At 41.7% G+C, this 26,831-nt stretch overlaps 2 protein-coding genes across 2 annotated transcripts; one reads left to right on the plus strand and one right to left on the minus strand.

Moving 5' to 3' along the window:
• The first annotated feature begins 16,261 nt into the window (after positions 1-16,261).
• LOC106607888 (DNA repair protein RAD51 homolog 1) lies at positions 16,262-20,230 on the plus strand. Its single transcript, XM_014205360.2, has 10 exons — positions 16,262-16,505; positions 17,056-17,169; positions 17,344-17,481; positions 17,606-17,723; positions 17,840-17,931; positions 18,083-18,177; positions 18,379-18,492; positions 18,923-19,052; positions 19,243-19,364; positions 19,524-20,230. The coding sequence occupies exons 2-10, from the start codon at positions 17,083-17,085 to the stop codon at positions 19,645-19,647; spliced, it is 1,020 nt and encodes a 339-aa protein (XP_014060835.1). The 5' UTR covers positions 16,262-16,505; positions 17,056-17,082; the 3' UTR covers positions 19,648-20,230.
• An 836-nt stretch (positions 20,231-21,066) lies between these two features.
• On the minus strand, positions 21,067-25,382 carry rmdn3 (regulator of microtubule dynamics 3). Its single transcript, XM_014205359.3, has 12 exons — positions 24,867-25,382; positions 24,545-24,725; positions 24,288-24,428; positions 22,954-23,290; positions 22,714-22,816; positions 22,563-22,623; positions 22,400-22,475; positions 22,139-22,216; positions 21,914-22,012; positions 21,747-21,800; positions 21,549-21,629; positions 21,067-21,464 (listed from the first exon to the last, which is right to left on the minus strand). The coding sequence occupies exons 1-12, from the start codon at positions 25,081-25,083 to the stop codon at positions 21,378-21,380; spliced, it is 1,515 nt and encodes a 504-aa protein (XP_014060834.1). The 5' UTR covers positions 25,084-25,382; the 3' UTR covers positions 21,067-21,377.
• Between the last annotated feature and the right edge of the window lie 1,449 nt (positions 25,383-26,831).

The following is a 26,831-nucleotide window of genomic DNA, read 5'->3' on the forward strand; positions in this document are numbered from 1 at the left end:
GAAATTACGTAGGGGCCTTTCTTTTTTTTTTTTTTTACATCAGTGATTCCGACAGGGGACGCACTGCTTCAATGCGAAGTGATTTGTGATTTACTTTTCCAAAGCAGCTGGTCCATGTCTTAACATGAATAAATGTGAGCTCATGGCTGTCAAAGATTGTGTGAAACTGAAGATAACGTACAACACTGTGTACTACTCCCTTCACAGAACAGTGAAAACTGGCTCTAACCAGAATAGAAAGAGTGGGAGGCCCCGGTGCACAACTGAGCAATATTGTCTAGTTTGAGAAACAGACACCTCAACTGGCAGCTTCATTAAATAGTACCCACAAAACACCAGCCTCAAAGTCAACAGTGAAGGGGCTTCTCCGGGATGCTGGCCTTCTAGGCAGAGTTGCAAAGAAAAAGCCATATCTCAGACTGGCCAATAAAAATAAAAGATTAAGATGGCAAAAGAACACAGACACTGGACAGAGGAACTCTACCTCGAAGGCGAGCATTCCGGAGTCGCCTCTTCACGTTGAGACTGGTGTTTTGCGAGTACTATTTAATGAAGCTTCCAGTTGAGGACTTGTGAGGCATCTGTTTCTCAAACTAGACACTAATGTACTTGTGCTCTTGCTCAGTTGTGCACTGGGGCCTCACACTCCTCTTTCTATTCTGATTAGAGACAGTTTGCGCAGTTCTGAGAAGGGAGAAGTACACAGCGTTGTACAAGATCTTCAGTTTCTTGGCAATTTCTCACATGGAATAGCCTTCATTTCCCAGAACAAGAATAGACTGACGAATTTCAGAAGAAAGGTGTTTGTTTCTGGCCATTTTGAGCCTGTAATCAAACCCACAAATGCTGATGCTCCAGATACTCAACTAGTCTATAGAAGGTTTATTGCTTCTTTAAATCAGGACAACAGTTTTCAGCTGTGCTAACATAATTGCAAAAGGGTTTTCTAATGATCAATTGGCCTTTTAAAATGATAAACTTGGATTAGCTAACACAAGGTGCCATTGGAACACAGGAGTGATGGTTGCTGATAATGGGCCTCTGTACGCCTATGTAGATATTCCATTAAAAAAAAATCTGCCGTTTCCAGCTAGTGTACCTACTTATTAACAAAATTAATGAAGTTTGTTTTAAATTATTCATAAATATTATCCTGCCAACCACTATATGAAGAGGTTAAAAAAAATACATAAATCAAATTTCCCTCAAGAATGTCCCTGTATTTAGCACCATCCATCATTACTTCTATTCTGACCAGTTTCCCTGTGCCTGCCGATGAAAAACACCCCACAGCATGATGCTGCCACCACCATGCTTCACTGTGGGGATGGGGTTCTCGGGGTGATGAGAGGTGTTGGGTTTGTGCCAGACATAGCATTTTCCTTGATGGCCAAAAAGCAAAATATTTGTCTCATCTGACCAGAGTACCTTCTTCCATATGTTTGGGGAGTCTCCCACATGCCTTTTGGCGAACACCAAACGTGTTTGCTTATTTTTTTCTTTAATAAATCTTCTTAGGGCTAGGCCCCTTTTTTCTCCACTTTCTGCCTGAATAACGTGCCCAAAGTAAACTGCCTGTAGCTCAGGCCCTGAAGCCAGGATATGCATATAATTGGTACCATTGGGAAGAAAACACTTTGAAGTTTGTCGAAATTTTAAAATATTTTAGGAGAATATAACACAATAGATATGGTAGTAGAAAATCCAAAGAAAAACCAACCGGAAATGTTTTTTTTTTTGTTGAGAGACCATCCTCTTAGAAATGCAAGAGACAAGTCATATTGAAAATTAGCTCCCTGGATGCAATTCATATGGCTTCCACAGGGGGTCAGCAGTCTATACTCAAGGTTTCAGGCTTGTAACTTAAAAAAGGAATAAGAAATAGCAGTTTTAGTAGAAGGACACTGTCTTGAAAATTCATGTTTGCGTGGTCCATGAAGACATTACGCACCTGCTAAAATCGGTTTCCTATTGAACATATTCTGAAATAAATATTATAGTTTGATTACATTTTAGGGTATCTGAGGAGTAAATAGAAACATATTTTGACTTGTTGAAAGAAAGCTTACGGGTAGATTTTTGGATTCCTTTCTCTGCAAGTTGAACAAGTGGATTACTCAAGTCGATGGCGCAAACTAAACAGACTTTTTGGGATATAAAGAAAGATTTTATCTAACAAAACGACAGTACGTGTTATAGTTGGGACCCTTTGGATGACAAATCAGAGGAAGATTTTCAAAAAGTAAGTGAATATTTAATCGTTATGTGTGAATGTATGAAACCTGTGCCGGTGGAAAAATATTTTGATGTGGGGCGCCGTCCTCAAACAATCGCATGGCATGTTTTTGCTGTAATAGCTACAGTAAATTGGACAGTGCAGTTAGATTAATAAGAATTTAAGCTTTCAGCCAATATAAGACACTTATGTCCCTAAATGTTTAAAATCCATAATATTTATGATTATTTATTTGAATTGCGCTCCCTCCAGTTTCACAGGAAGTTGTCCCGCTAGCGGGACACCGATCCTTAAGTTAAGCAATGGCTTTTTCTGGCCACTCTTCCATAAAGCCCTGCTCTGTGTTGTGTATGGCTTAAAGTGGTCATATGGACAGATACTCCAATCTCCGCTGTGGAGCTTTGCAGCTCCTTCAGGGTTATCTTTGGTCTCTTTGTTGCCTCTCTGATTAATGCCCTCCTTGCCTGGTCCGTGAGTTTTGGTGGAAGAAATCTGTCTTGGCCCCAAAAACCCTCACAAACTTTTAGAGATGCACAGTTGAGAGCATGCCGTCGGGCTGTATCACCGCCTGGTACGGCAACTGCACTGCCCGCAACCACAGAGCTCTCCAGAGGGTGGTGCGGTCTGCCAAAGGCATCACCGGGGGCAAACTACCTGCCCTCCAGGACACCTACAGCACCCGATGTCACAGGAAGGCCAAAAAGATCATCAAAGACAACAACCAGCCGAGCAACTGCTTGACAAAAAAAATCTCACTCGACCAACAGCATATCAACCAAACAATCTACCAGTTGACTAAATGGGGTCAGACCTAATATTTGGTGTGTAGTTGGTTGGCTTTTCTTGTTAGCAAGATGAGATCTCTGCTGAAGTTGACTAACGTTAGCTCAAACCAAAATAAAATGTTATTTGTCACATCCGCCGAATACAACCTTACCATGAAATGTTCACTTACGAGCCCTTAACCGTTCAAGAAATATAATTAAGAAAATATTTACTAAATAAACTAATGTAAAAAGGAACACAATAAAATAACAATAACGAGGCTATATACAGGGGGTACCGGTATCGAGTCAATGTACGGGGGTACAGGTTAGTCGAGGTAATTTATTAATGGAGATAGGGGTAAAATGACTAGCTTGCTAGCGATGTTTTGAGGAGAATAGGCTAGCTCCCTGTAGAATCAAGAGGGGATGGGGAGAAGATTAGATGTGCAGTTGCTTCAATTGGGTTGTTGCAGTACCCAGATGAGATGACAGCAAACTGTTACAGAGATCAAATCTGAGATTTCACCTTTTATCTTAGTTAGATATCTAGATATCAATGTCGAACCAATGCAATAATATACATTTTATTGGCTAGCTATGAGCTGCTTTTCATGAAAATGTATATCTGATATAGCTAGCTAGTTGTTCTGGTGTAATGTCTATTAAATGTTACAGCCACAACATCATGATCATGCATCTGCAGACCAGCGAGGAGGAGAAATGCCTGCTTTGGTGAGCTAGAACAAAATCAACTATAATATCAGATGGACATTTTCTAGGAAAAGCATGGACAGAGCTAGCCATCTGCAGTAACATTATTACTTGACAACACCTATCTGTATTACCTTCCATATTATTATGTTTTCATCTATTTGTACTGTAATGCTATATGTCTTAAGTTGTACAAATCATCAGCATGAAGAATCCAGAATTTTGCTGAATTGTCAAGTGGACTGAATTGTCATTCAAATAATGTTGTGCCTCCTTCAGATCTGCCAAACACAACTCTGCCTTTGTTGGGTAGGCTCCTTCCATGATGGCCATGTCTAGGATCGGTTTTTCCTTTTAGATCATAATGGATCAAATGATATGGACTGATGGGACCTGACCCTATGGGCCCTGAGTGATTGTAGGCATGCCTTCACTAATCCCCCTTCTCTCTGTGTATCCCCTCCTGGAGTTCCGACTGCAGCTGTGGACCCCTGGCCTGATTTCACTGTGCATGCTACTTTGTCCCGGACCCATGCTAATCAAGCTCAACCAGGTAGTCACTGTGCTTCTGCTTTGCTTGCTCTTTGGAGTTATAGGCTGAGTATCTGTAAAGCACTTTGTGACTGTTGATCAGGGCTGTCCTGATTAATGTGAGACAATAGTCATTAACAAGAACAGTGAGTGTTGTTGGAGTTGTTCAGACGTATTTTGTAAATGGGAATGTTTAACTGATCTGGAGTGGACTACATTTCAATTAAAATTATTCTCTAGAATGACTAACATCTATCATTATACATGACTATCATCCACATGAAATCCACCGCCACTTTTCTAATGAACACTCCTCAATCTATTGTACATGGAACAACGTTCTCTATATTCATGATTAATATTCCCTTTTGTCAATAGTTGCAACATGTTTGACTGACTTTATGGGGGTTAAGGGGCCCATCAGATTTCATATTATGTCAAAGTTATCAATTCGGGAAGATGGTGCTGTTCCGAATTACATGTTCATGACTGTTGATGTTCACAGAACTCTCCAGAGAATTAGCACCCGTCAACCTTGGATATGCATTAAGTAAAGTGGACTTGTAAAGTGAACAAACATGGATAAACAAACGTTACTGTCTGTCACCTGAAACGTGTCTCTCGACCTGTGTGCACCTACGTTGTAAACTTTCATTCATAGGCTAGGTTGTAGCAACCTCATTATGGGTACAGGGAAAATGTTAGTATCATGTTGTAGCCTAAACCTATTGCTATTACATTGAACTGGGTGAATGGAATATGAATGACAGTCATCCAATGTGACAGTCCTCCCTCATCTTAAATGGCATTGACCGCCACTGGTGGAAATCATACTTTACATGCTTATACACTTATTACATTATTTTACCTTCATATACGTAGGGCTAAAATAACAAGTGGAGTCAAACTTGCTTATACAGCTTTTGTTGTAAAAGTGGATGAAGATTTATTGACGTCCAGGAGGTCGCAGTATAACGTTTGTATCCACACAAACCAGACAGTTTGAAGAACTTGATCCGACTGCGCATGCTCAAGGGAGGGCGGTTAAATTCAAAACCAACAACAACTTTGATGGCTACTAGCTAACGTATTACAATTGTTTGAGAACAAGTTGCTAAGGTATGTATGTGGCAAATGATACATTTACGTTATTATGTGAGCAACTTAACTAGCTAACGTTAAGTTAGTTCTTTACTTAAAAGTCGTAGGTTCCGACACCACCAGCACTTCTTGCTCACGTTAAATACTTTCATTTTATCCAACCTTTCATAAATGTCAGTGTTTTTTCATGTGTTTACTACTGACACAATTTTATTTAAGAGTGGCAGAAAACATAAGCGTTCATATGGGTTCCATTGAGGATGGGGCTCAACCAATCACAGGTAGGCCTAGATTCTCTGATATCTTAGGTATACACTGTATAATGCACTCTGTGACCAAGATGCCTTAAACTGTTTTGCCTTCCATTTGTGAATGTAGACATAGAAACATTGTTGAATGCTCCCCTCCATATTTCACACCGAAGAAATAGGGTAAGCTATGACTGAAAAATGGAATGGTTCTTTAAATTGGACATTCAGATGGCACAGCTACATTTATCCAATGTTTATATACAGTACCAGTCAAAAGTTTGGACACACCTACTCATTCAAGGGGTTTTCTTTATTTTTATTATTTCCTACATTGTAGAATAATAGTGAATACATAAAGTATGAAACACCATATGGAATCATGTAGTAACCAAAAAAGTGTTGAACAAATCCAAATAGATTTTATATTTGAGATTCTTCAAAGTAGCCACCCTTTGCCTTGATGACAACTTTGCACACTCTTGGCATTCTCTCAACCAGCTTCATGAGGAATGCTTTTCCAACAGTCTTGAAGGAGTTCCCACAGGCTGAGCACTTGTTGGCTGTAGCCACCCCACTCTGACCATTGTACTCGCCCCAGCAGAGCTGGTTAGGTTGTTTTCATGTTATCCTGAGTGTTAGTGACTGTGCTGCTGGCAAAATTTTATTAGCTTTTCTGCCGACGTTTACTGACACCGGCCATATTCAACGGGTGTTGAGTGTTCGTAAATTCATCAGTTATTCTGTGCTCTGGCACACTCAGACGAGAGTGCTCTGAATCGGAGTAGATGGCCCGACTGAATTTACAAATTCACCCGAAATGTTTACTTGCATAGTGGAGTCTTTTGTTAAGACATGTAGCAAACTAGCTAAACAATGAACATCATAACTCATGACGTTACTACCCTGCATGAATCTGCAGGAAGCTAACAAATGTCTATCAACAGTTGCTGCAGTGACATTCTATTGAAATGGATACTTGCATAGCGGAGTCTTTTGTTAAGACATGTAGCTAGCTAGTTAGCTAAATAATGAACCATCATCACAACTCATGACATTACAATGCTTACCCGTATACATCATAGATGGATGCGTCTGCTGTCACGGATGCCTTGGTTGCCCTTAGTTTGAAGATGTAATCGGAGACAGGTGTTTTCTCCATCTCCTTAGCTATCATACTCAAATTCCACATAACTTGGTCCTCCAGAAAGTGAAGAGTAACATTTATGCATTTTTACTACACAATACATTTAAAAAAAATGTTTTTAAATAAGCTGCATTAGACAGGATTACCAAAACATACTGACCAGCTCAAATAGACAGAAGCGTGTTATATGGTAAACCAATCCAAACTCATCTCTCGGCATGTCCAGCCCACTCATTATCTCAGCCAATCATGCCTAGCAGGAAGGTTGCTGTTTTTTTCTGTGGCTAAACCAACTAAGCTTGTAATTTTGAAATTGTATTCGTTCACATGTTTGAGAAGGCATTTCTGCCAAAAAACACTTTGCGTTCAAACGGCTCTCCTGTGAATTAGTGAATTGTGACATACGCATAGTTTCCTGAAACGGGTCACATATGGAGTTGGTCTTTTACCAAATAGGACTGTTTTCTGTATACCACCCCTACCTTGTCACAACACAACTGATTGGCTCCAATGCATTAAGAAGGTAAGAAATTCCACAAATTAACAAGGCATACCTGTTATTTGGAATGCATTCCAGGTGACTACCTCATGAAGCTGGTTGAGAGAATGCCAAGCGTGTGCAAATCTTTCATCAAGGCAAAGGATGGCTACATTGAATATAAAATATATTTTGATTTGTTTAACACTTTTTTTGGTTACTACATGATTCCATATGTGTTGTTTCATAGTTTTGATGTCTTCACTATTATTCTACAATGTAGAAAATAGTTTAAAAAAATAAGAGAAACCCTTGAATGAGTAGGTGTCCAAACTTTTGACTGGTACTGTAGGTACTTACAAATTCATTAACCTGTCTGGGCTAGGGGGCAGTATTTTCACGGCCGGATGAAAAACGTACCCAATTTAAACAGGTTACTACTCTGGCCCAGAAACTAGAATATGCATATTATTAGTAGATTTGGATAGAAAACACTCTGAAGTTTCTAGAACTGTTTGAATGGTGTCCGTGAGTATAACAGAACTCATATGGCAGGCAAAAACCTGAGAAAAAGTCAACCAGGAAGTGGAGGATCTGAGAATTGTAGTTCTTCTTTCTAGTCCCTTTCGAAACTACAGTATCCGTGGGGTTATGTTGCACTTCCTAAGGCTTCCTAAGGCTGTCTAAAGCCTTCAGAAAGTGGTATGAGCATTCTCCTGTCACTGGGCAGAGTATAGGAGCTCAGTTACTGAGTGGTCTGCCTGGCAACAAAGGGATTGGATATGCACGGTCACGCGAGCACGCTGTTCCTTCTTTTTCTCCTTGAATGAATACGCTATTGTCTGGTTGGAATATTATCGCAACTTTACGTTAAATACCATAAAGATTGATTTTAAACAGCGTTTGACATGCTTCTAAGTACGGTAATGGAACATTTGACTTTTCGTCTCTGGTTCCGCGCTCACGCGTTATGCCTTTGGATAAGTGATCTGTACGCACGAACAAAACAGAGGTATTTGGACATAAATATGGATTATTTGGAACAAAAACAACATTTCTTGTGGAAGTAGCAGTCCTGGGAGTGCATTCTGACAAAGATCAGCAAAGGTAAGAGAATATTTCTAATACTAATTCTGAGTTTAGGTTGCCCCGAACTTGGCGGGTGTCTGAATAGCTCGCCGTGATGGCTGAGCTATGTACTCAGAATATTGAAAAATGTGCTTTCTCCGTAAAGCTATTTTAAAATCTGACACAGCGGTTGCATCCAGGGGTAGTTTATCTATAATTATTTAAATAATTGTTATATATTTTGTCAACGTTTATGATGAGTATTTTTGTAAATTGATGTGCACATTCACCGGACGTTTTGGTGGGAATACATTTTCTGAACATCACGCGCCAATGTAAAATACTGTTATTGGATATAAATATGAACTTTATCGAACAAAACATACATGTATTGTGTAACATAATGTCCTAGGAGTGTCATCTGATGAAGATCGTCAAAGGTTAGTGCTTCATTTAGCTGTGTTTTGGGTTTTATTGACACATTTTACTTTTTCAATTAAGAAAAGTGAGACTGTGTGTTCCCAGGACTCAACAGAGAATTGTGCCCTATTTAAAAACTCTTCCACCTCAGTCAGAGATATAGATCCAGAAGAAAGTCTTGTGGCTCCAGGGGCAATCAAACTCCCAAATCCTCAACTACAATGGCATTCCACAGAGCTGTATCGCATCCAGAAAAAACGGACAACAAATGTTTCCATGCTGCGCTTAATGCGCGCAGGTCTAGAGTTGATAAAGAGAATCAGGTTCCAGCTTTGTCGACAACGCGGAGAGACTGTACAGTGGCCTCAGTTAGCCCTAAAAGGCAAGGTCCTCACTTCATGAATACATCTACGATGCAAACTGAACTGGATCAGTTGGATCTGACAAAAAGCCATACAACTTTGATAGATGGCAAAGGAGTATTTCAGTGTCTACAAACTGTAAGGTCTGAAGAGCAACGGCTTAGGGGAAGCACTTTCAGCCAGGTATCTGTCTCTACTGATCCAAATGAAATGGAGTTGACCAGGAGCCAAACTGTTGCCATTGACTTCAAAGCCATTGGGATGATAGGCCCAAATCCCCTTTGGAACATTGAAAGCAGAAGTGTGGTCTTCACATCAGATCCCAATTAAACCCAGATCTTCTCAGATGATGACCATGGTATGGAGATGACTGCAGCTCTCAATGTACCTCTCCAGGAGAATGTGTGTGCTCTGACCAAGAAAGGTGAATCATCACCCTGGATGTTTCCCAAGAAAAACAGAATCTCATTTGAGCCAAATCAACAGACCTTTCATATCACCTCATGCCCAAACTGGGATGACATAGAGATGACAAGATGTCAAACAGTTGCCTTTGATTTCAAAAGTGTAGGCCTAATCGAAATCCCCTTACTAGGGAATACAAGGAACAGTTTATCCTGCATGAAATCCTCTCAGAGAGGTGTTTTTTACAGAAGACTGTAATGGTATGGATATGACCGAGGACCTCACTGGAAATATTGTGGCCAACAGCCATACAGCGACCAATGAGCCACTCCAATGCTTGTTCCCCACAACAGAGATGTCCTTTCATTCTGATCGAAGGGCCAACATGGAGATAACTTTAGGACAGAGAAGTTGTAATGTATGGGAACCTGCATCCTCTGATCCAGATGACATGGAAATCACAAAAAGCCTAACTGTTGTAATTGATTCCAATTCTTGTGTGATGGAGAGGCCTTCTCTTAGCAAACCCAGTACCAACTTTAACCTGGGTCTATCCTTAGTGCCATCCATATGGAGACTGCCATGTTCTCAGATGATGCTCACAGTGTGGAGAGGGCTCTGCATCAGGGAAAATTCAGAGGATTCAGTGTTTCTGTAGCCATATTGGATCCTGATGACATGGACATAACTAGAAGTCAAACTGTTGCCATCGACACCAAAAGCCTCATTGTGGTCAATTGCATGCAAAACCCTACTAGGAAAGGTATCTCCTTCATGTCAGCTTCCAACAGAGCCAGTCATCTATCAGAGGATGACTGGTATCGACATGACCAAATCTCTCACTGTGTCTATAGATCACAGAAATTGTCTGAACATGACAGATGAGACCACGGGCAGATTGTTCCACATAATAAAAAACCAAAAGGAGAGGTTTGAGGAGAGCCAGGATAGAGCAGAACTTAGTACCAATGACATGGAATTCACAAGGAGCCAAACTGGGGTCATTTACGCCAGATGTTTTGGTGTCACAACGCCTTCACTCCGAGGTGGTAAAGGAAGATCTGTCAGCACATTGGATTCAACTAAAACACTTCTCGGGGAAGATGGCAATGGTATGGAGATGACTCAAGCTCTCACTGCACAGATATGGGAAAATGTTTGTCATTCTGCCAATGGGAATGAGACTTTGGCTAGGATGTCCACCATCTCAAAGACGAATTTCAATAGAGAAAAGGGCAATCATTTTGTTGGAGTGGGTCACAAAACCGATCAACATCAGTCTTTTGGATTCAGATTATATGGATATGACAAGAAGTCAGACCGGTGTTATTGAGTCTGACAATATCAAGATGGGGCTTCATGACCCTTTCAGTGCGAGGAAACATTTTATCCAGTGTGAGTGGGACCCTGCAGATAGTTCCTCCCTCAGAGCAGAGTGCACGTGGTGGGATTACATTTCAGTTAGGTGCTGAAAGCGTCTGCAGTAGTAACATCTTCTGGCTCTGATTAAATGGAACTGACAAGGAGCCAGACTGTTGGAATTGAATCCAAATGGATTAACACAAATTGAACAACATGATGCATCCACCAATGATGATGTGAAGAGCCCTTCATCCACCACAAAGGCAATTTCTTTGTTTCTCCCTGAGGGTCAACTTCGAGAAATCCCCACTAACCTTAGAGAACACTTTAATGGATTGGCAGACATAAATGATCCTGATCTGAAAGACAAAGACTGCTTCTGTATTCCTAACAAACCAGACAGATCTCTCATTGCCTCTTCAGTCTCAAAATATAATGTACCTTCAAAGAAGGCAAAGACCAGGCGAATGAGTTTGGCCGATCTCCAGTTGAAACTTAATCTTATGAGCCGCATGATAAATGAATCCACTGTAGTGATGGGTAGCTGCACTGCACCTTCATCTCAGCTGGCGAGGATTTCCAACAAACACAGTGTAAAGACAGAATCTTGAACAGCTATAGATTACGGGTCTAAAACCATGGGATTAATGACTGAGAATCCAGCAAGTGTTGAATTGGCAGACCATATTATTCACAATGTCAAACCTAATATGACTACTACTTTGAACTGGAAGAGTAAAAGCCTTACATCACGAATGTCATTTGGTGGTTTCCTGCCTAAACTCCCACAAAGGGCCAAACCGTCAGAACTAAACCAGACTGAGTGCAATAGTGTGACTGATTTTGGGAAACTTCTGAAGAATTGCTTGGGTAGCACTCATGAACTGAGGAGCAACACCCTGATGGACAACATTGATAATAAAGTGCTTCCAGATATTAGCAGTGAAGCAGAATTATCAGAAACTTTGGACACATTCCCCTCAGAGGGTCGATGACGAGGAAAATATTTTCCAAGGCAGATTACCCACTCGCCGTCGGATCCTTACAAGGCACCCAGACATATGTCACCGATATCTATGTCTCTTTCTTCTGTGAATGACGTGGATGAGAGCCTTGTCGGGTGTTTGGAATAAATCCTTCACGTCCGACTCGTTAAAGGAAAAAAAATGTATTCTTCCAGTACGGGGTGAGTAATTGCTGTCCTGATATCTAGAAGCTCTTTTCGGTCATAAGAGACAGTGTCAGAAACATTATGTACAAAATAAGTTAGAAATAATGCGAAAAAACACGCACAATTGGTTAGGGGACCGTAAAACGGCAGGCATCTGTTCCGGCGCCATTATAGATGGATCACACACCATAATGTAGAAATACAACTCATAGAAAGAACATTTACCCTCATATCAGACCACCAGAGTATGTTGACTGAAATGGGACTGACCGTTCTCGGACATTTCCTATATATAGATACATATAATAGATATCTGAATGAAAACATTTTTCTTTTTATCAGAGTTCGAAACCTGTTTTCTAATCTGAAGACATTTACCAAGTTCGAGATGACCGTAGTTGTTACCTCCACCTACCCCATCTGTCTCCTTCATGTGCAGAACTGACAAAATCACATTGGAAACACAACGTAAGACTTAGGTTTATCTTCTCCTGCACACTTCTGTTTCTAGGCAATTGATTGTACTTTGTTGCATCAGGGCACCTTAAACAACTGTAACACTCTTTTCATTGTTTCTATACAGGAAAGACCAGGTGGAGGACATTGTATCATCAGTAACACCAGCCAAGAACTACTTGATCAAGATCATCAAGAGTATGAATGTCTGCTGTGAGACCAGCTCCAGTCAATAATGGTGCTATATTCCATGTGGTGAATGAAAATATGTACACTGAACAAAAATAGAAATGCAACAATTTCAAAGATTTTACTGAGTTACAGTTCATATAAGGAAATCAGTCAATTTAAATAAATTCATTAGGCCCTAATCTATGGATTTCACATGACTCGACAGGGGTGCAGCCATGGGTGGGCCGGGGATGGCATAGGCCCACCCACTGGGGAGCCAGGCCCAGCCAATCAGAATGAGTTTTACACCACAAAAGGGATTTTTACTAACAGAAATACTCCTCAGCCCCACCCACCCCTTCACAGACAATATGCCACACATGGCAGGCGGATGGATTGTCTTGAGAAATGCTCAATAATAGGGATGTAAACAACTTTGTGCACTAAATTTGAGAGAAATAAGCTTTTTGTGCGTATGGAAAATTTCAGGGATTTTTTTATTTCAGCTCATGAAACACCCCATTATGTAATCTATGTGATAGTTTTAAATGTTGTCTACTGTACATTTTGATAATTATTGTATCATTTTTAAGGGAGGAATAGTTATCTTGTATTGTAAAAGTTGGCATTTACATATCAAACAATAGAGTGAATTACATTGACAACTGAAAAGCGCTTGAATAACACCTTGTCTTAACATTTTAATAATGATTGACAATTAATACAACTTTTACTCATGTTTTCTCCCCTGTAGGATAACAGTTATATCTGTAAACTTGGCTCTTCATTACCCTTTCTATGAGCAAATGGGGGAAACAGATCGTGTTATATTGTTTTGACAATCATACCGAAATTATTTCATAGTATGGAAAGTCAACAGGATCATTACATTGACATACTGGTATGCTCATATGGCGTCATCTCAATAGTCTAAAGTGGTCTCCTCTTCATCGTCTCTGATTTGTAATGAGTAGGACTAGCAACAGCATAGGCTATAATAGTGCTCCTTGCCCATTGAATTTTGCTTGTTTCCATATACGCTGTGTTTTTTCAGATCAGTGCAGAGAAAGATTCTAAATGGTGCAGATCAAGGGAATGAAACACGGTGAGGAATTTGATTTAGAGATGCAACCCAGCCATTGAGGTACAAAAGAACCCAACACTTTCAAATCCTAGCCCAAAGGAAATGGGAGGCGAGCTCTCCCCCATCCACATTGACGGGGCTGCAGTGGAGCAGGTGGAGAGCTTCAAGGTCCTCTGTGTCCAAATCACTAAAGACTTAAAATAGTCCAAACACACGCAGTCTTGAAGAAGGCGTGATACCGCCTCTTCCTCATCAGGAGTTTGGCATGAGCCTTCAAATCCTCAAAAGGTTCTACAGCTCTACAATTGAGAGCATCTTGACTGGCTGCATCACTGCCTGGTATGGCAATAGCAGCTTCCTCGATCGCATGGCGCTACAGAGGGTGGTGCGGACAGCCCAGTACATCACTGGGGCCAAGCTCCCTGCCATCCAGGACATCTGCACTACATGACCAGAAGTATGTGGACACCTGCTCATCGAACATCTCATTCCAAAATCATGAGCATTAATATGGAGTTGGTCCTCCCTTTGCAGAGAAGGCGTTTCCACAGCTCCAGAGTCCAATGGCGGCAAGTTTTACACCACTCTAGCCGACGCTTGGCATTGCGCATGGTGATCTTATTCTTGTGTGCAGCTGCTCGGCCATGGAAACCCATTTCATGAAGCTCCCGACAAACAGTTATTGTGCTTACATTGCTTCCAGAGACAGTTTGGAACTCAGTAGTGAGTGTTGCAACAAAGGACAGACGTTTTTATACGCTTCAGCACTCGGCGGTCCCCTTCCGTGAGCTTGTGTGGCCTACCACTTCGTGGCTGAGCCGTTGTTGCTTCTACTAGATGTTTCCACTTCACACTAACAGCACTTACAGTTGACCGGGGCAGCTCTAGCAGGGCAGAAATGTGACCTACTGACTTGTTGACGGTGCCAAGTTGAAAGTCACTGAGCTCTTCAGTAAGGCCATTTTGCCAATGTTTGTCTATGGAGATCGCATGGCTGTGTGCTCGATTTTATATACCTGTCAGCAACAGGTGTGGCTGAAATAGCAGAATCCACTCACCTTTGTGTATAGTGTATATCAGGCAGGGTGGAAGGAAAGGCCCGGAAAATCGTTAAAGCCATAGACTATTCTCTCTGTTTCCGCACGGCAAGCGGTACCGGTGCTTCAAGTCTGACACCAACAGGCTTTTGAATAGCTTCTAACCCCAAACACCACTGCTTAATAGCTAACAAAATAGCTACACGGACTATTTGAGTTAACCTTGTATCTTTATTTTTGAACTGTCTCTATGCACAGTCACAGGGTCCTACACACTCACACTCCATCATCTTCTCATTCACACATAATATGCACATACATTTATACTGACTCTACACACAAGCACACTCACTCACATACAAGCTGCTGCTACTCTGTTTATCTTATATCTTGTTGCTAAAATATATAGCTAAAAGGGCTTTAACACAAGTTAAAATTGATATTCATGCTCCACTGGGTAGAGGTGAGGCCAAATGTAAGATCAGAGCCATTTTTTGTGGCAGAAGAGTTGGGACTCCGAGCCAAACGTCGGCATTTATATGCCCTCCAAAGAAAGGTTGGTGGACCAAGATTCAAAGGTCAGTTTAGGAAGGAAGAGGTGGTGTTTGCTTGGTTGCGCCTAGGACATTGTACATTAAACATGTAATTACATTTGGTTGTCAAGCATGTGAATGGTTTCTGTACGGCCGGTGTATATGGTTGATGAAACTATGGAGCATGTGCTATTGTATTGTTGTATGTGGAAGAGAGGGAAAGATTCATGTGTAGGGTTATTGAGGTTGGATGTGGTTGGAAGGGTTTGTTAGAAGTTAGTAGGGCTCTTTTTTATTTTCTTAGTAGTGCAGGATCAGGTAGGAGTAGGAGGGTTAGGTTTTCTTAAAGGCCCAGTGCAGTCAACAATGTGATTTTCCTGTGTTTTATATATATTTCTACAGAATGAGGTTGGAATAATACTGACAAATTGTGAAAAGGACAATTATGCCCCTTTAGTGTAAGAGCTGTTTGAAAGGACCACCTGAAATTTCAGCCTGTTTTGGTGGGATGGAGTTTTGGCCTGCCTGGTGATATTACCAGGCGGTAAATTAGTTAATAGGTCTATAAGAAAGAGAGTTCCAAACCTCTCTGCCAATAACAGCTAGTTTTCCCCTCCCCACTCAGACCACTCCTAGACAGTCCTAGCAAAATTCTTTGTTGAGAAATTCGTCTTTGCGCAGAAGCTATTTTTGTTTCTATTTGACGATTTTAATTGAAAAACAATCACACTTAATTGTTACCCAGAAATTATTTGATATTGTCATAAAAAGGCTGCATTGGACATTTAATGTTTGGTTACTTCAATTCTAATATCTGTGATCTGTGATTGACTTTACACCCGGGTACAGTAGATGGCGGCATGCACCTCTAACGTTTGTTTGCGGACCACTTTTATATTAGAGATGAAGAAGAATCCCAGCGCTCTGGTCGTCACTAGTTACCACAGACACAAAGTCATAAATCCCGCATATTTCTACAGTTTCTCTTCTTAAAATTTGATTTTAACCCCAACCATACTCACATACTTCTAGCCTTATGCCTAACCTTGAATTAATACCAAAGAGCGAATTTTGTTTTGACCAACTTTGTGGCTGTGGTTACTAGTGAAAACCCAGCCCTCGAGTGAAAGGACAGCGTATTTACGTAGCACGCTCAATAGCTAAGTTGATTTTGCGAGCGGGAGATTTTTGTTCAAGGAAAGCAAGAGAAACTGGTGGTAAGTGGACGCTGTTATTGTAACATTGGACATCCTATTCATCACTTTAAATTAACATAAGCTAGCGACTATTTTGAGCGAAATGTGGATAACTCAGTTAGCGTTAGTGAAGTACACGTAAGCCAAGTCCTAGACCATTTCATTGTTGGCTGAGCTGAACAAATAGCGTAAGCTAGCTACGTTTCATAACACAATATCGGTCATATTCAAAGACTGTTCAAGTCCAGTATTTAACGTTAGTAAAAAATATATATAATCACTACAACACCTATCTAGTTAAGTCTTATATGTTCAAGTACATTTTTATGTGATGATAAGATGCGCAAAAGTCATCAATAACTTGACTAAGTTAGCAAGTCAGTTGCAATTTCCAGTTGTGTAAACTAACTAACTAGAATAATTTTGGATTCCATTCCAACAAGGAAACAACCCTGTCTTGATCAAGTTTAATAGCATATGAGTGCGCCTCAGTAACTAACACAGAAGGAAACGACTATATGCCTTTCAGTTTCATCCTCTGTGAAAACAACTTATTTTATGAACTTAACAGACATACCTCGCCTGTCCATAAAAAAAGATGGCTATGAGAAGCGAGGCCAGGGCAGAGGCAGAGGCAGAGGTAGAGGAGGAGAGCTTTGGACCACAGCCACTGAGCAGACTTGAGGTAGGTGTTGGAGCATTTATGCCCATACTAATTTATCTGGGTACAGTATTAGATGTGTGTTTGGCTGATATTGACTGAGGATATTCCCTGTACTAGGCAGACCTGATGATCAATATTAAAATATCTAAACGTCAAATGCATGATGGTAGTGTAATTTGCAATGTCTCCACACAGCAATGTGGCATCAGTGCCAGTGACCTAAAGAAGCTGGAGGATGCAGGGTTCCACACCATTGAGGCAGTGGCCTATGCCCCCAAGAAGGAGCTGCTCAACATCAAGGGGATCAGTGAGGCCAAAGCAGACAAAGTCCTGGTTAGGTCACCTTCATTTACCAATCTGAGTTTTTATTTTCTGCTCATTTTGGGTTGTCCACAGCTGATATTAGGCCTGCTATTGACTGAATGATGTTCCTATACCTCTATGGTAACTCCTTCAGGCTGAAGCTGCCAAACTAGTGCCCATGGGCTTCACCACAGCAACAGAGTTCCACCAACGCCGAGCTGAAATCATCCAGATCTCCACTGGGTCCAAAGAGCTGGACAAGCTGTTACAGGGTGAGGATGGGGTCTCTTTACCAGTTACTTAGAACCTTAGTCATGACTGTTTTTCCACTTGCCCATTTTTATTTGTCACTATCATGGGTATGAAAGGCTTTCTCACTCTCTCTCAGGTGGGATAGAGACGGGCTCCATCACAGAGATGTTTGGAGAGTTCCGCACAGGAAAGACGCAACTGTGCCACACCCTTGCAGTCACCTGTCAGGTACTTGCCATGACATTATTTAGCACTAACAAAGGTAGACTTGGCTGTATACTCCTATCTCATCCCAATCACATCTGCTGACATCTTATGACAATAGCACTCTCAGGACATTGTTTGCGTTCTTGTTCTGTAATGTTTTCCCCCAACTCAGTTGCCCATTGACCAGGGTGGTGGAGAGGGCAAAGCCATGTACATTGACACTGAGGGGACCTTCAGACCAGAGAGGTTACTGGCTGTAGCAGAGAGGTGAGTTTTCTCATGGACCAACATAATAACAATGGAGTAACTACTGGGTTATATGACACTGACAGAGTGAAATTTGGAGGAACACTATTCCACTACAGGAATAACACACATCAATTTATGTCTGTTCAGAGAGTTACCATAGTACATGCAGTACTTCCTTCAGAAAACTGTACCACACTAGAATGTTCTGTTTTTTATTAGGTATGGACTTGTTGGGAGTGACGTTCTGGACAACGTAGCCTACGCTAGGGCCTTTAACACAGACCACCAGACCCAGCTGCTTTACCAAGCCTCAGCCATGATGGCAGAGTCTAGGTCAGACCACCCCCCCTCTATCCATCCATCCTTCCCCCCATCCCTCATCCATCCTTCCCCCATCCCTCATCCATCCCCTCCATCCATCCTCCCCCCTCTATCCATCCATCCTTCCCCCATCCCTATCCATCCCTCCCCCTATCCCTCATCCATCCCCTCTATCCATCCTCCCCCCTCTATCCATACTCTCCCCCCCTCCCCTCCATCCATCCCTGCCTCCCCTCGATCTCTCTATCCCTCCCTTAACCCGGTTCCTGAGGGTTCTGATCCTTCAAATGTTTTTCTATTTCTCACATTCCTTTGTTTTCCTTCCATATTGATAGTATTGTTTATGACATGAATTGAAGTGATCTGGAATAAGGCCACTACCCTCTGGTCACCCAGTCTGCAACGCTATAGGTCTCTAACCATATGGCCCCTTCTCTCTCAGGTATGCCATGCTGATAGTGGACAGTGCCATGGCCCTCTACAGGACAGACTACTCAGGGAGGGGAGAGCTCGCTGCACGGCAAGGCCACCTGGGACGTTTCCTGAGAATGCTGCTGAGGCTAGCAGATGAGGTAAGGCCAGGGTTAGAATTACAGGGGCTTTGTCTGTTTGCTGAATTCCTTATCCATGACTCTGGTGACGATCTAATAAAATACGTTTGTCAGTAATGTTCTGAACTCTACTTTATGGGCCCATTATGTGTGTGCACAACTCTTCACAGTACGGTCATAATGCTAAACTTTGTCTCTCTCGCCTTGTCAGTTTGGCGTTGCCGTAGTGATAACCAATCAGGTGGTGGCCCAGGTAGACGGTGCTGCTATGTTCTCGGCAGACCCTAAAAAACCCATCGGGGGCAACATCATGGCACATGCGTCAACTACACGGTGAGTAGCTCCATTGGGCTTTGCAGAATAAAGAATGGGGATCAGTTTTTTACATTCTGTTCCCCGTCTGTTACGTTCGAATGCTTTCTAACATAGCATACCACTTGTTAAGCCCCTGGTGTTCTAGAGCAATTTAGCTAAACCTCTGCTTGTTTTTAGACTGTACTTGAGGAAAGGCCGTGGGGAGACCAGGATCTGCAAAATCTATGACTCGCCCTGCCTCCCTGAGTCTGAAGCCATGTTTGCCATCAACGCAGACGGGGTGGGTGATGCCAAGGACTGAGCTCAGCTGGAACCATGCCAGGGGGTGAGAGCATGGCTGTATTTCATGAGGCCATGCCCCTCACCCGCCACTGTAGACTTACACAATGGCAGCTCTTTTATGCTGTGTACACTTCCCTCAGGTAAGGGCTAATATGGGAGATGCTGGCCATAATGGGTACTTTGCATGGAGTGTTGCCTATTGCCCTGAGAAACTCAGTGATGCACATGCTTAGGCCAACACTGTATACAGATCTGTATGGCCCTATGAAGCTTTGAGAACCAGAGGGAGCTCAGCTTCACAGAAATGTGTGGACATTTTTTTCACCAACCCAATAGACTTAAGATAATTCTTGTATTAAGTCCACTGGAGGATATGAACTTATTATTTAACAAATGTGTTATTGTGACTTCGGTTTTTCAAGGATGTCTGGGTTTTCTACAAGTGTTCTTCATTACAACCATTGCTTGGATTTGACATTCCCACTGTATATCAGATCTATTCTATTATTAAGAGCAGATGTGAGTAAACATACCAGTACAGAACTATACTTTCTGTATAAGATGCTTTGTATTAAAACATTTGATCATTAGGATACCCTGTCTCTGGTCTACATCTGAAGTTATTTGAATTGACTTAATTTGTTCACTATCATTTCCCAATTGTACTAATGACCAGTAACAAATACCAAAGAATTGTTGATCCTTTTTGGCGACAGCTTACCGTATGACAGTAGATAAACAAAGATTAACTTTATGAATGCATTTAACTGAAGTCCTCATGAATATACTGCAAGTAAATCCTTCCTATAGTATCGGGATCAGTACAGTAAAAAGCTTCTCAAACCAGGCCAGTTTCACAACTGTCACAGGGAAAGATTACAACATGACATCCATTAAAGGACTTTATTTTACCAGGTAAGTTGACTGCGAACACAATCTCACTTACAGGAATGTGTATTTGAATGTTAAGCGATAACTTGCCCTCTTGAAACCAACAAATGGAGGAATATAAATGCAATGAGTGCCAAGTAAACGTTATCTTTAACAAACAAAAATAAATAAAAGGTAAACATTTTCTCAAACAAATCAAAGGCAGCATAACACTCTGGAATTAAATAAAGTAGATAACCTAAGGGTCCATGCTTCTTCTAAAATGCTATTACATGGACTTAAGACTGGGCTTGTGCTTAGTTCATTGAAACATTATGCACTAAATCTTATAATAATCATGCTATCTATATGAGCTGTGAGGCCAAATGATTGTCAGGACATGTTTTGATCCAATTTGATTTTACATTTAGGATAAGTTGTCAACATTGTATCACAACACCATCTAAACAACGGTAGGGCTGATGTTTGTACAGGGGGATTAGTCCGATCTAAGTTACTCTCCACACAATGCACACATTTGGTCAACAACACTAGCAAGAAACAAACATGCTAAATTACAGTAGTACCGGTTAGATGAAAGTGCTTTGAAAACATAACATGTTAAGTAAATTTGTGAAAAGGAAGTGAAAGGCAAAGATCATTCTGAAAAAGGTACTGACTTCAATTGAGTGGTCATGTGACTGCAATATAAATAGCTCACTCCATATCGATTCAGTGACATAGGAAGTTGAATATCTACTTGGCGTACTGAGAGGGAAAGTTGTCGGTAGATGTTTCTAGTACACAGCTGATTGGGTGGCCTGTGATGAGCGGACTAGTTTGCCAATGGTCATCCAGTGGCAACTGCTGTGTCCTGCCCTATTTGTCCCCACCGTCGAGAGAGAGCTCAGTCGCTTTGTCAATCAAGGCTCCCAGCTCTGCCTCCAACTTAGCACTATCCTCCTCCTAAAGAATGAAAAGAAAGGTAAGTGCTGCCTAGCAAAGTTAACCAGGTGTGCTCGTCTCCATCTCAAAGAAATGTCTGCTTACCTCACTGGAGCCACTAGGCATCTTCAACGCCAACAGGGCCCAGTTTTTGGCCTCCGACACATTCCCCAGCTCCTTGTGACACTAGAAATCAACCAAGAGGACAATCAGAGGATCAGAAAAGTAAACTTTTACACTAGTTACAAACTGGAGAAATTCACTGTTTAATTGATCTTGTCGACAGAATTGTATTTCCAATACCTTGGCGATGTAAAGTCTCACTGTCTTGGAGAATCCTGGGTTCAGCTCCTCTGCCTGAAATCAAACAAGGTGTAATAAAAAAATGAAACTGACAAAACATTTCAATTATTTTTTTCTTCTGTATAGAGGCTAGCAGTCGATTTGGCTTTGGGCAACTGATTAAGTACCTTGAGGAAGTTTCCAAGGGCGTCGTCGAGAGTAGATGTTGGTGGTTTGTCATACAAGGCAGCTGCCGCCTTCCTCTCCAGCCAGCCAAGAGTGGAAACCTACAGAGGAAAAAGGATAGGGAACACGGCGGCACGTTTTAGTTAGCATAGGACTGGTTGTATGGTTGTTGTTTTTAAGTCAAGTCCCAAGATAAGGATTTGGGATAAAAAGCTTGTTCTGCTTACCTCATAACACCAGCGCCCCAATAGGTAGAAACACAGTGGGTCATCGTCCCTAAGGGCAATCGCTCGGTCTAAATGCTCCTAGCGAAAAGGAAGGGTGAATAGTGCATACAAAAGTCACTTTCATTGTTTACTGTTTACAACATTTTAGGAAAGTGCAGATCTTGACATTCACAATTGTTTTCTGATATAGATGACTTTATGAACGGAGGACTTGGATGACATTATTCCAATAGGATTCTGAATAGAGTTAGAAAAACACACCTTTAGAATGTGACTGCTTTTCAGTTTGCTATGCATAGTCTCGTATTGGGAGGTAAGGCCTGTGAGAACAGCAAACCTGTGGAGTATTGAAAGAGATAAAAAATATATACCTTACCACTTTGTAAAGGGTCAGCACAACATCTGATGGTTTTCAGTGACTCACCACTTGTGACATTCCGCATTCAGGCCATTCTTCTTTAGAGCAAACTCTGCTTCTTCACGACCTGTGGAGAATAGATCAAAGGTCAAAAGCAAACCATCTGACAGTGCGTGTTAAAGTGAGAGTTCACTACAAAATCAAATGTTTTCTTTACCTTGTTCTGCATATGACTTCTTCTCCTGCTTGTCCTCGGTAGAATCATACATGTCACTGTAGGCACGGGCCAGTCGCCATAGAAACTCCCTGCTGTCGCCATACTGGTATCACAAAAAAACAAAAAATATGACAGATGTAGCTAGACTGAACCAAAAAATATTTTAACAACTTCAGCAACATGAAAACAAAATTTGCCACAAAAGATCCACATTCTCAGGCTCCTTTCATTTGGGCTGACCTGTAGCTTGTTGGCAAGGAGCAGATGGAAGCCCTCTGCCTTCAGCCTAGCGTCACCCGTATGAAGGATATCACTCTGGGCCAGGAGTAATGCCAACTCCCCACTTGGCACTTCAGCCATCACCTCCAACATCTCCTCCTCTTCGTCATCATCATCTTCGTCTTCCTCCTGTGGTTCCTCTCCCTCCTCCTGGGAGTCCTCCTGGCGTAGAGTGATGGTCGTGGCACAGCTCTTGTCCTCATCGGATTCCTCATCCGGCTCTCTTTCCGCCTCCTTGTCGGTCTCCCGATCCGTGTCCCGATCCGTGTAGTCTGACTCAGCGTTGGCGGTGGAGTACCTGAGACAGTATTGGCAGACAGTTAAGGTCGCTACAAAAGTATAGTCCAAGGGCCTCCCACCAAAATGGTGTTGTTTCGTGACCCAGGAAACAAAACTGCAAAATGTCAAAAACATTACATAGGTAATGTTATGAATATGAACACTGTTTAAAACTTGTAAAAGTTGCACATTAGTTATGTTTAATAAAAGTGAAGATTTTTTGTCGCAAAATCATTGCGCATCTTGTGTAATTTCCCTAGCAATGTTCCGACATTGCCACGTTTCACCTTGGTTACTTTTGTTGCACACAGCCTCACAGAACCATGTGAGATCAGTGCTCATCCTTGCATAAGCTCAAGCAACACGTTACCGATCCTTTACTGATCCAGTTGAACCCCAAAACAAATAAATGTTTTAACCATATACAGTGGTTCTCAGTTAATCTAAGACATTTTGGCAGGTGTATTTAGCCTACAAGGGACATCATTGTCTTGCCTGCTAGCCAAACTAAAGACAGCACAACGTTTTCTAAATAATACAGCTCACAAAACATTTAAGGTCACAACAGCTACATAAAGCCCTGTTCTGGCATCTGAGAAAAATCAATTTAGCAGCTTAAACAGCTTTTTATCTCGTATTATTTCGGATTCCTCAGGTCCGGTACATACCTTGCTTTCTGCAAGCATGGACAACAAAATGTGCGTAACAATTACAACCAAGGTGTAACATGGCAACCTCATTGCTGCTAGGGGAAATTACCCAAAATGCACTATGATTTCAAAATTGTACCTTTGCTTTAATATTTAACGTGCAACTTTTACAAGTTTGAACCACACAGTGTTCATATTCATAAAATTATATATGTAATGATGTTGAAACTGAGGTTGTTTTCTGGGTCACAGAATGCCTTTTCTTAAGCCTTTTTTGGTGGGTGGCTCTTGGACTAATAGCCCTATGCTCATGTTCTTACAATGCTATCTATCCCATGCAGTGATTGCAGTCCATGCTGATCTTACCCTCCCTCGCTGGTCTCCCCACCATACACGCCTTGACTGGCAGAGAAATAGATGGAGCTGGAGCTCATGGAGTCAGTGCGTTCCCGATGGCTGATGATGTGGCGGCGTCTGCGTGCCCTCTGGCTATCCTCAACACCCTTCCTGCACAGAGCAGCAAAGAGACATTCAACATACATGTCTTGAACAAAAAACCTGAAACATGATATATCCTAGATTCAGTGTCCACTTGGTGAACCCATGTGGCCACCACCACTCACTTGACATCCTGGATAATCTGCTGGGCGATGTCCTGCAGGCCGGTCCTGAGCTCAGCCACCTCGAAGCGGAGGGAAGACACACAGGTCAGCACCTCATCCAGTTGGTTCCTCAGCTCCACCTGCTGCTCAGGGGACAGCCCCTGCACCACCACCTCCAGGGCCTGCTGCTGGGCCACCACTTCTGTGGAGGGACAAATGGAGACAGGAGAGATATAGCTAGGTTGTCCGGGGGGGGGGGGGGGGGGGGGGGGGGGGGGGAAGAGTCTCAGATTGGACAGAGTCTCAGATTGTGCTGCTATGCCATGCAGTGCTTACCACCTACCTTGTTCAAGTGACTCCATCTGAAGGGGTGTTCCATCTGGGCTGTCTATCAAGTACCCAGGGGGGTTAGTCTGGAGTAATAATGTTTGAGATCTTCTTCTACTCATTTCTTTGTAGATTATTAATGTAATCAAGCCTACACCTGCGGTGGCTCCTACACCCAGTCCGATCATCCAATTTCTTCCTAACGGCTTCATGTTGTGCCAAATTGGGACCATAGCAACTGATAACTTAGCTAAATAAGATTTTATTTGATAATTTCCTTGGTCTATTGATAAATGTCTAGCTAGCTAGCTAGATAAATGACTTATAGTGTAACAGGCAATAACTTTCTGTCCGTCTCGAAAACCCTCATGGTAGCGATATTGATAACGTTATCCACTTTTGCTTTCGAAATGATCTTACAGCTAGCTAGCTTACTAGCATAGATACAGTGAAATAAACGCGGAATTGTAAGGTTAGCTAGCTATCTTGCAATCAATAACGCCAAGCTAGCTGACATCTCTAGCTTTGTTAATAAATATTTAGCATTTGCTGTAAAAAAAAAAAAAAAAAAAAAAGATCTGCTAGCAAGCAATGTTAGCTAGTTAGGAACGATTAATATAGTCACTTTCGGATCGAGCTGTCAAAACAAGACGCTCGCATCGTGGTACTACTGACAGTGTGACGAATAGCAATCGTTTCAGGAGAATGCCCTTAAATTATCTTAGCTAGCTACCTACTCTATTCCGCCTGCTGATAAGATACGTTTAAACGGTATAATGTAAGAACAGTAACCTTAAAAACACCCCACTTTCGTTTGCGTTTCTGTGCCGAGGGGGGACGATAAAAACGCTTGAGTCCATGAAACGTGTCACATATGAATAATTCCGTCGAGAAACTATGTTTCCATAAACGTTTCTGGAGGTCTTTGGGAGATTTATTATGCTACCAAAAATTGTTTCCCAGCTATTTAAATTATCATCACCAAACATCCGTCAATTATATTTTTTGTATTTATCATTTAGGCTACTTTTCCAGTGTAACATTTGTTTGTAGCACATTTGATTGAACTAGACCAGGGCAATCCAACCAGGGGCGAAAATCTGATATCAACTTTGGAGGGGACAATTACATTACATTTTCTCAAGTGCAATTCCTGAGGGGGACACCAAAAGTAGTGCTGTAACACATAGCCTACGTTTAATATGGTAAATGTATATTGAGGAACCAAAGAAATAAGGTGTTTGCCGTACTCCTAACTACCTGTACCCAAAACTACACAACTAATCACAACAGCAATACCATTGCCTTTAACAAATCTTAGTTCAGTCACCAGTTTAAGTTGAGAGTGGGGGTATCCATGGCATTTTCCAATTATGTTCCTATTTTACAAGTAAAAAAAATTGAGAACCTTTCATAATGTTGCCAAACAAAGACTCAACAAACTTACCTGAGACTCCCTGTCTCTGCCAGTCTGTCCCTGCATATCTGTCCCCAACTCTGCTGTCTGTGTGCCATCTGTTGCCTGCTCTGCCTAATGACATCATTGTGAAACATTTCCATTAGAATTTAATTTCTTTCTTATGAACATTTTATCAACTAGTCTTTGAGATATTAGGCTATGAGGGTTCTTACTTTGTGTTTTGGTGTACTGAAAAATACTCTGATGTCCGTCTTTTTTCTGCCATTTTTCTGCCATTTTTCTACCTGGTTTGCTACACACACACAGTATGTAGGTTATTTACAGTAGGAGATGGGCTTCTATCATCTTATCTTCTATCATTCTATATGGGCTTCGATCTAAAAGGTAGCTAGCAAATGTGAAACGGATTGCAGTGACAAGAGTTGACAGCTGTATGAGTTCACCATTTACACAACATATGCTGCAACCTTTTGTAATTTTAATCGTTTGTTTCATATTGGCTGGCTTCTAACAATAGCTGAATTTGCAAAGCTAGCGAGCACCAATTCAGTGGTGTTTGCT

This window comes from Salmo salar, chromosome 06 (assembly GCF_965601325.2).
Source record: "Salmo salar chromosome 06, fSalSal1, whole genome shotgun sequence".
NCBI classification, from domain to species: Eukaryota; Metazoa; Chordata; class Actinopteri; order Salmoniformes; family Salmonidae; genus Salmo; species Salmo salar.

Coding starts and splice junctions, on each gene's coding strand:
- rmdn3 (XM_014205359.3), bottom strand. CDS start 25,083: ATGGTCCCAATTTGGCACAACATGAAGCCGTTAGGAAGAAATTGGATG. Junction 24,726..24,866: donor GATGGAGTCACTTGAACAAG/GTAGGTGGTAAG, acceptor GTCCCTCCACAG/AAGTGGTGGCCCAGCAGCAG. Junction 24,429..24,544: donor CAGATTATCCAGGATGTCAA/GTGAGTGGTGGT, acceptor TGCTCTGTGCAG/GAAGGGTGTTGAGGATAGCC.
- LOC106607888 (XM_014205360.2), top strand. CDS start 17,083: ATGGCTATGAGAAGCGAGGCCAGGGCAGAGGCAGAGGCAGAGGTAGAG. Junction 17,724..17,839: donor GCTGGACAAGCTGTTACAGG/GTGAGGATGGGG, acceptor ACTCTCTCTCAG/GTGGGATAGAGACGGGCTCC. Junction 17,932..18,082: donor CCCTTGCAGTCACCTGTCAG/GTACTTGCCATG, acceptor CCCCCAACTCAG/TTGCCCATTGACCAGGGTGG.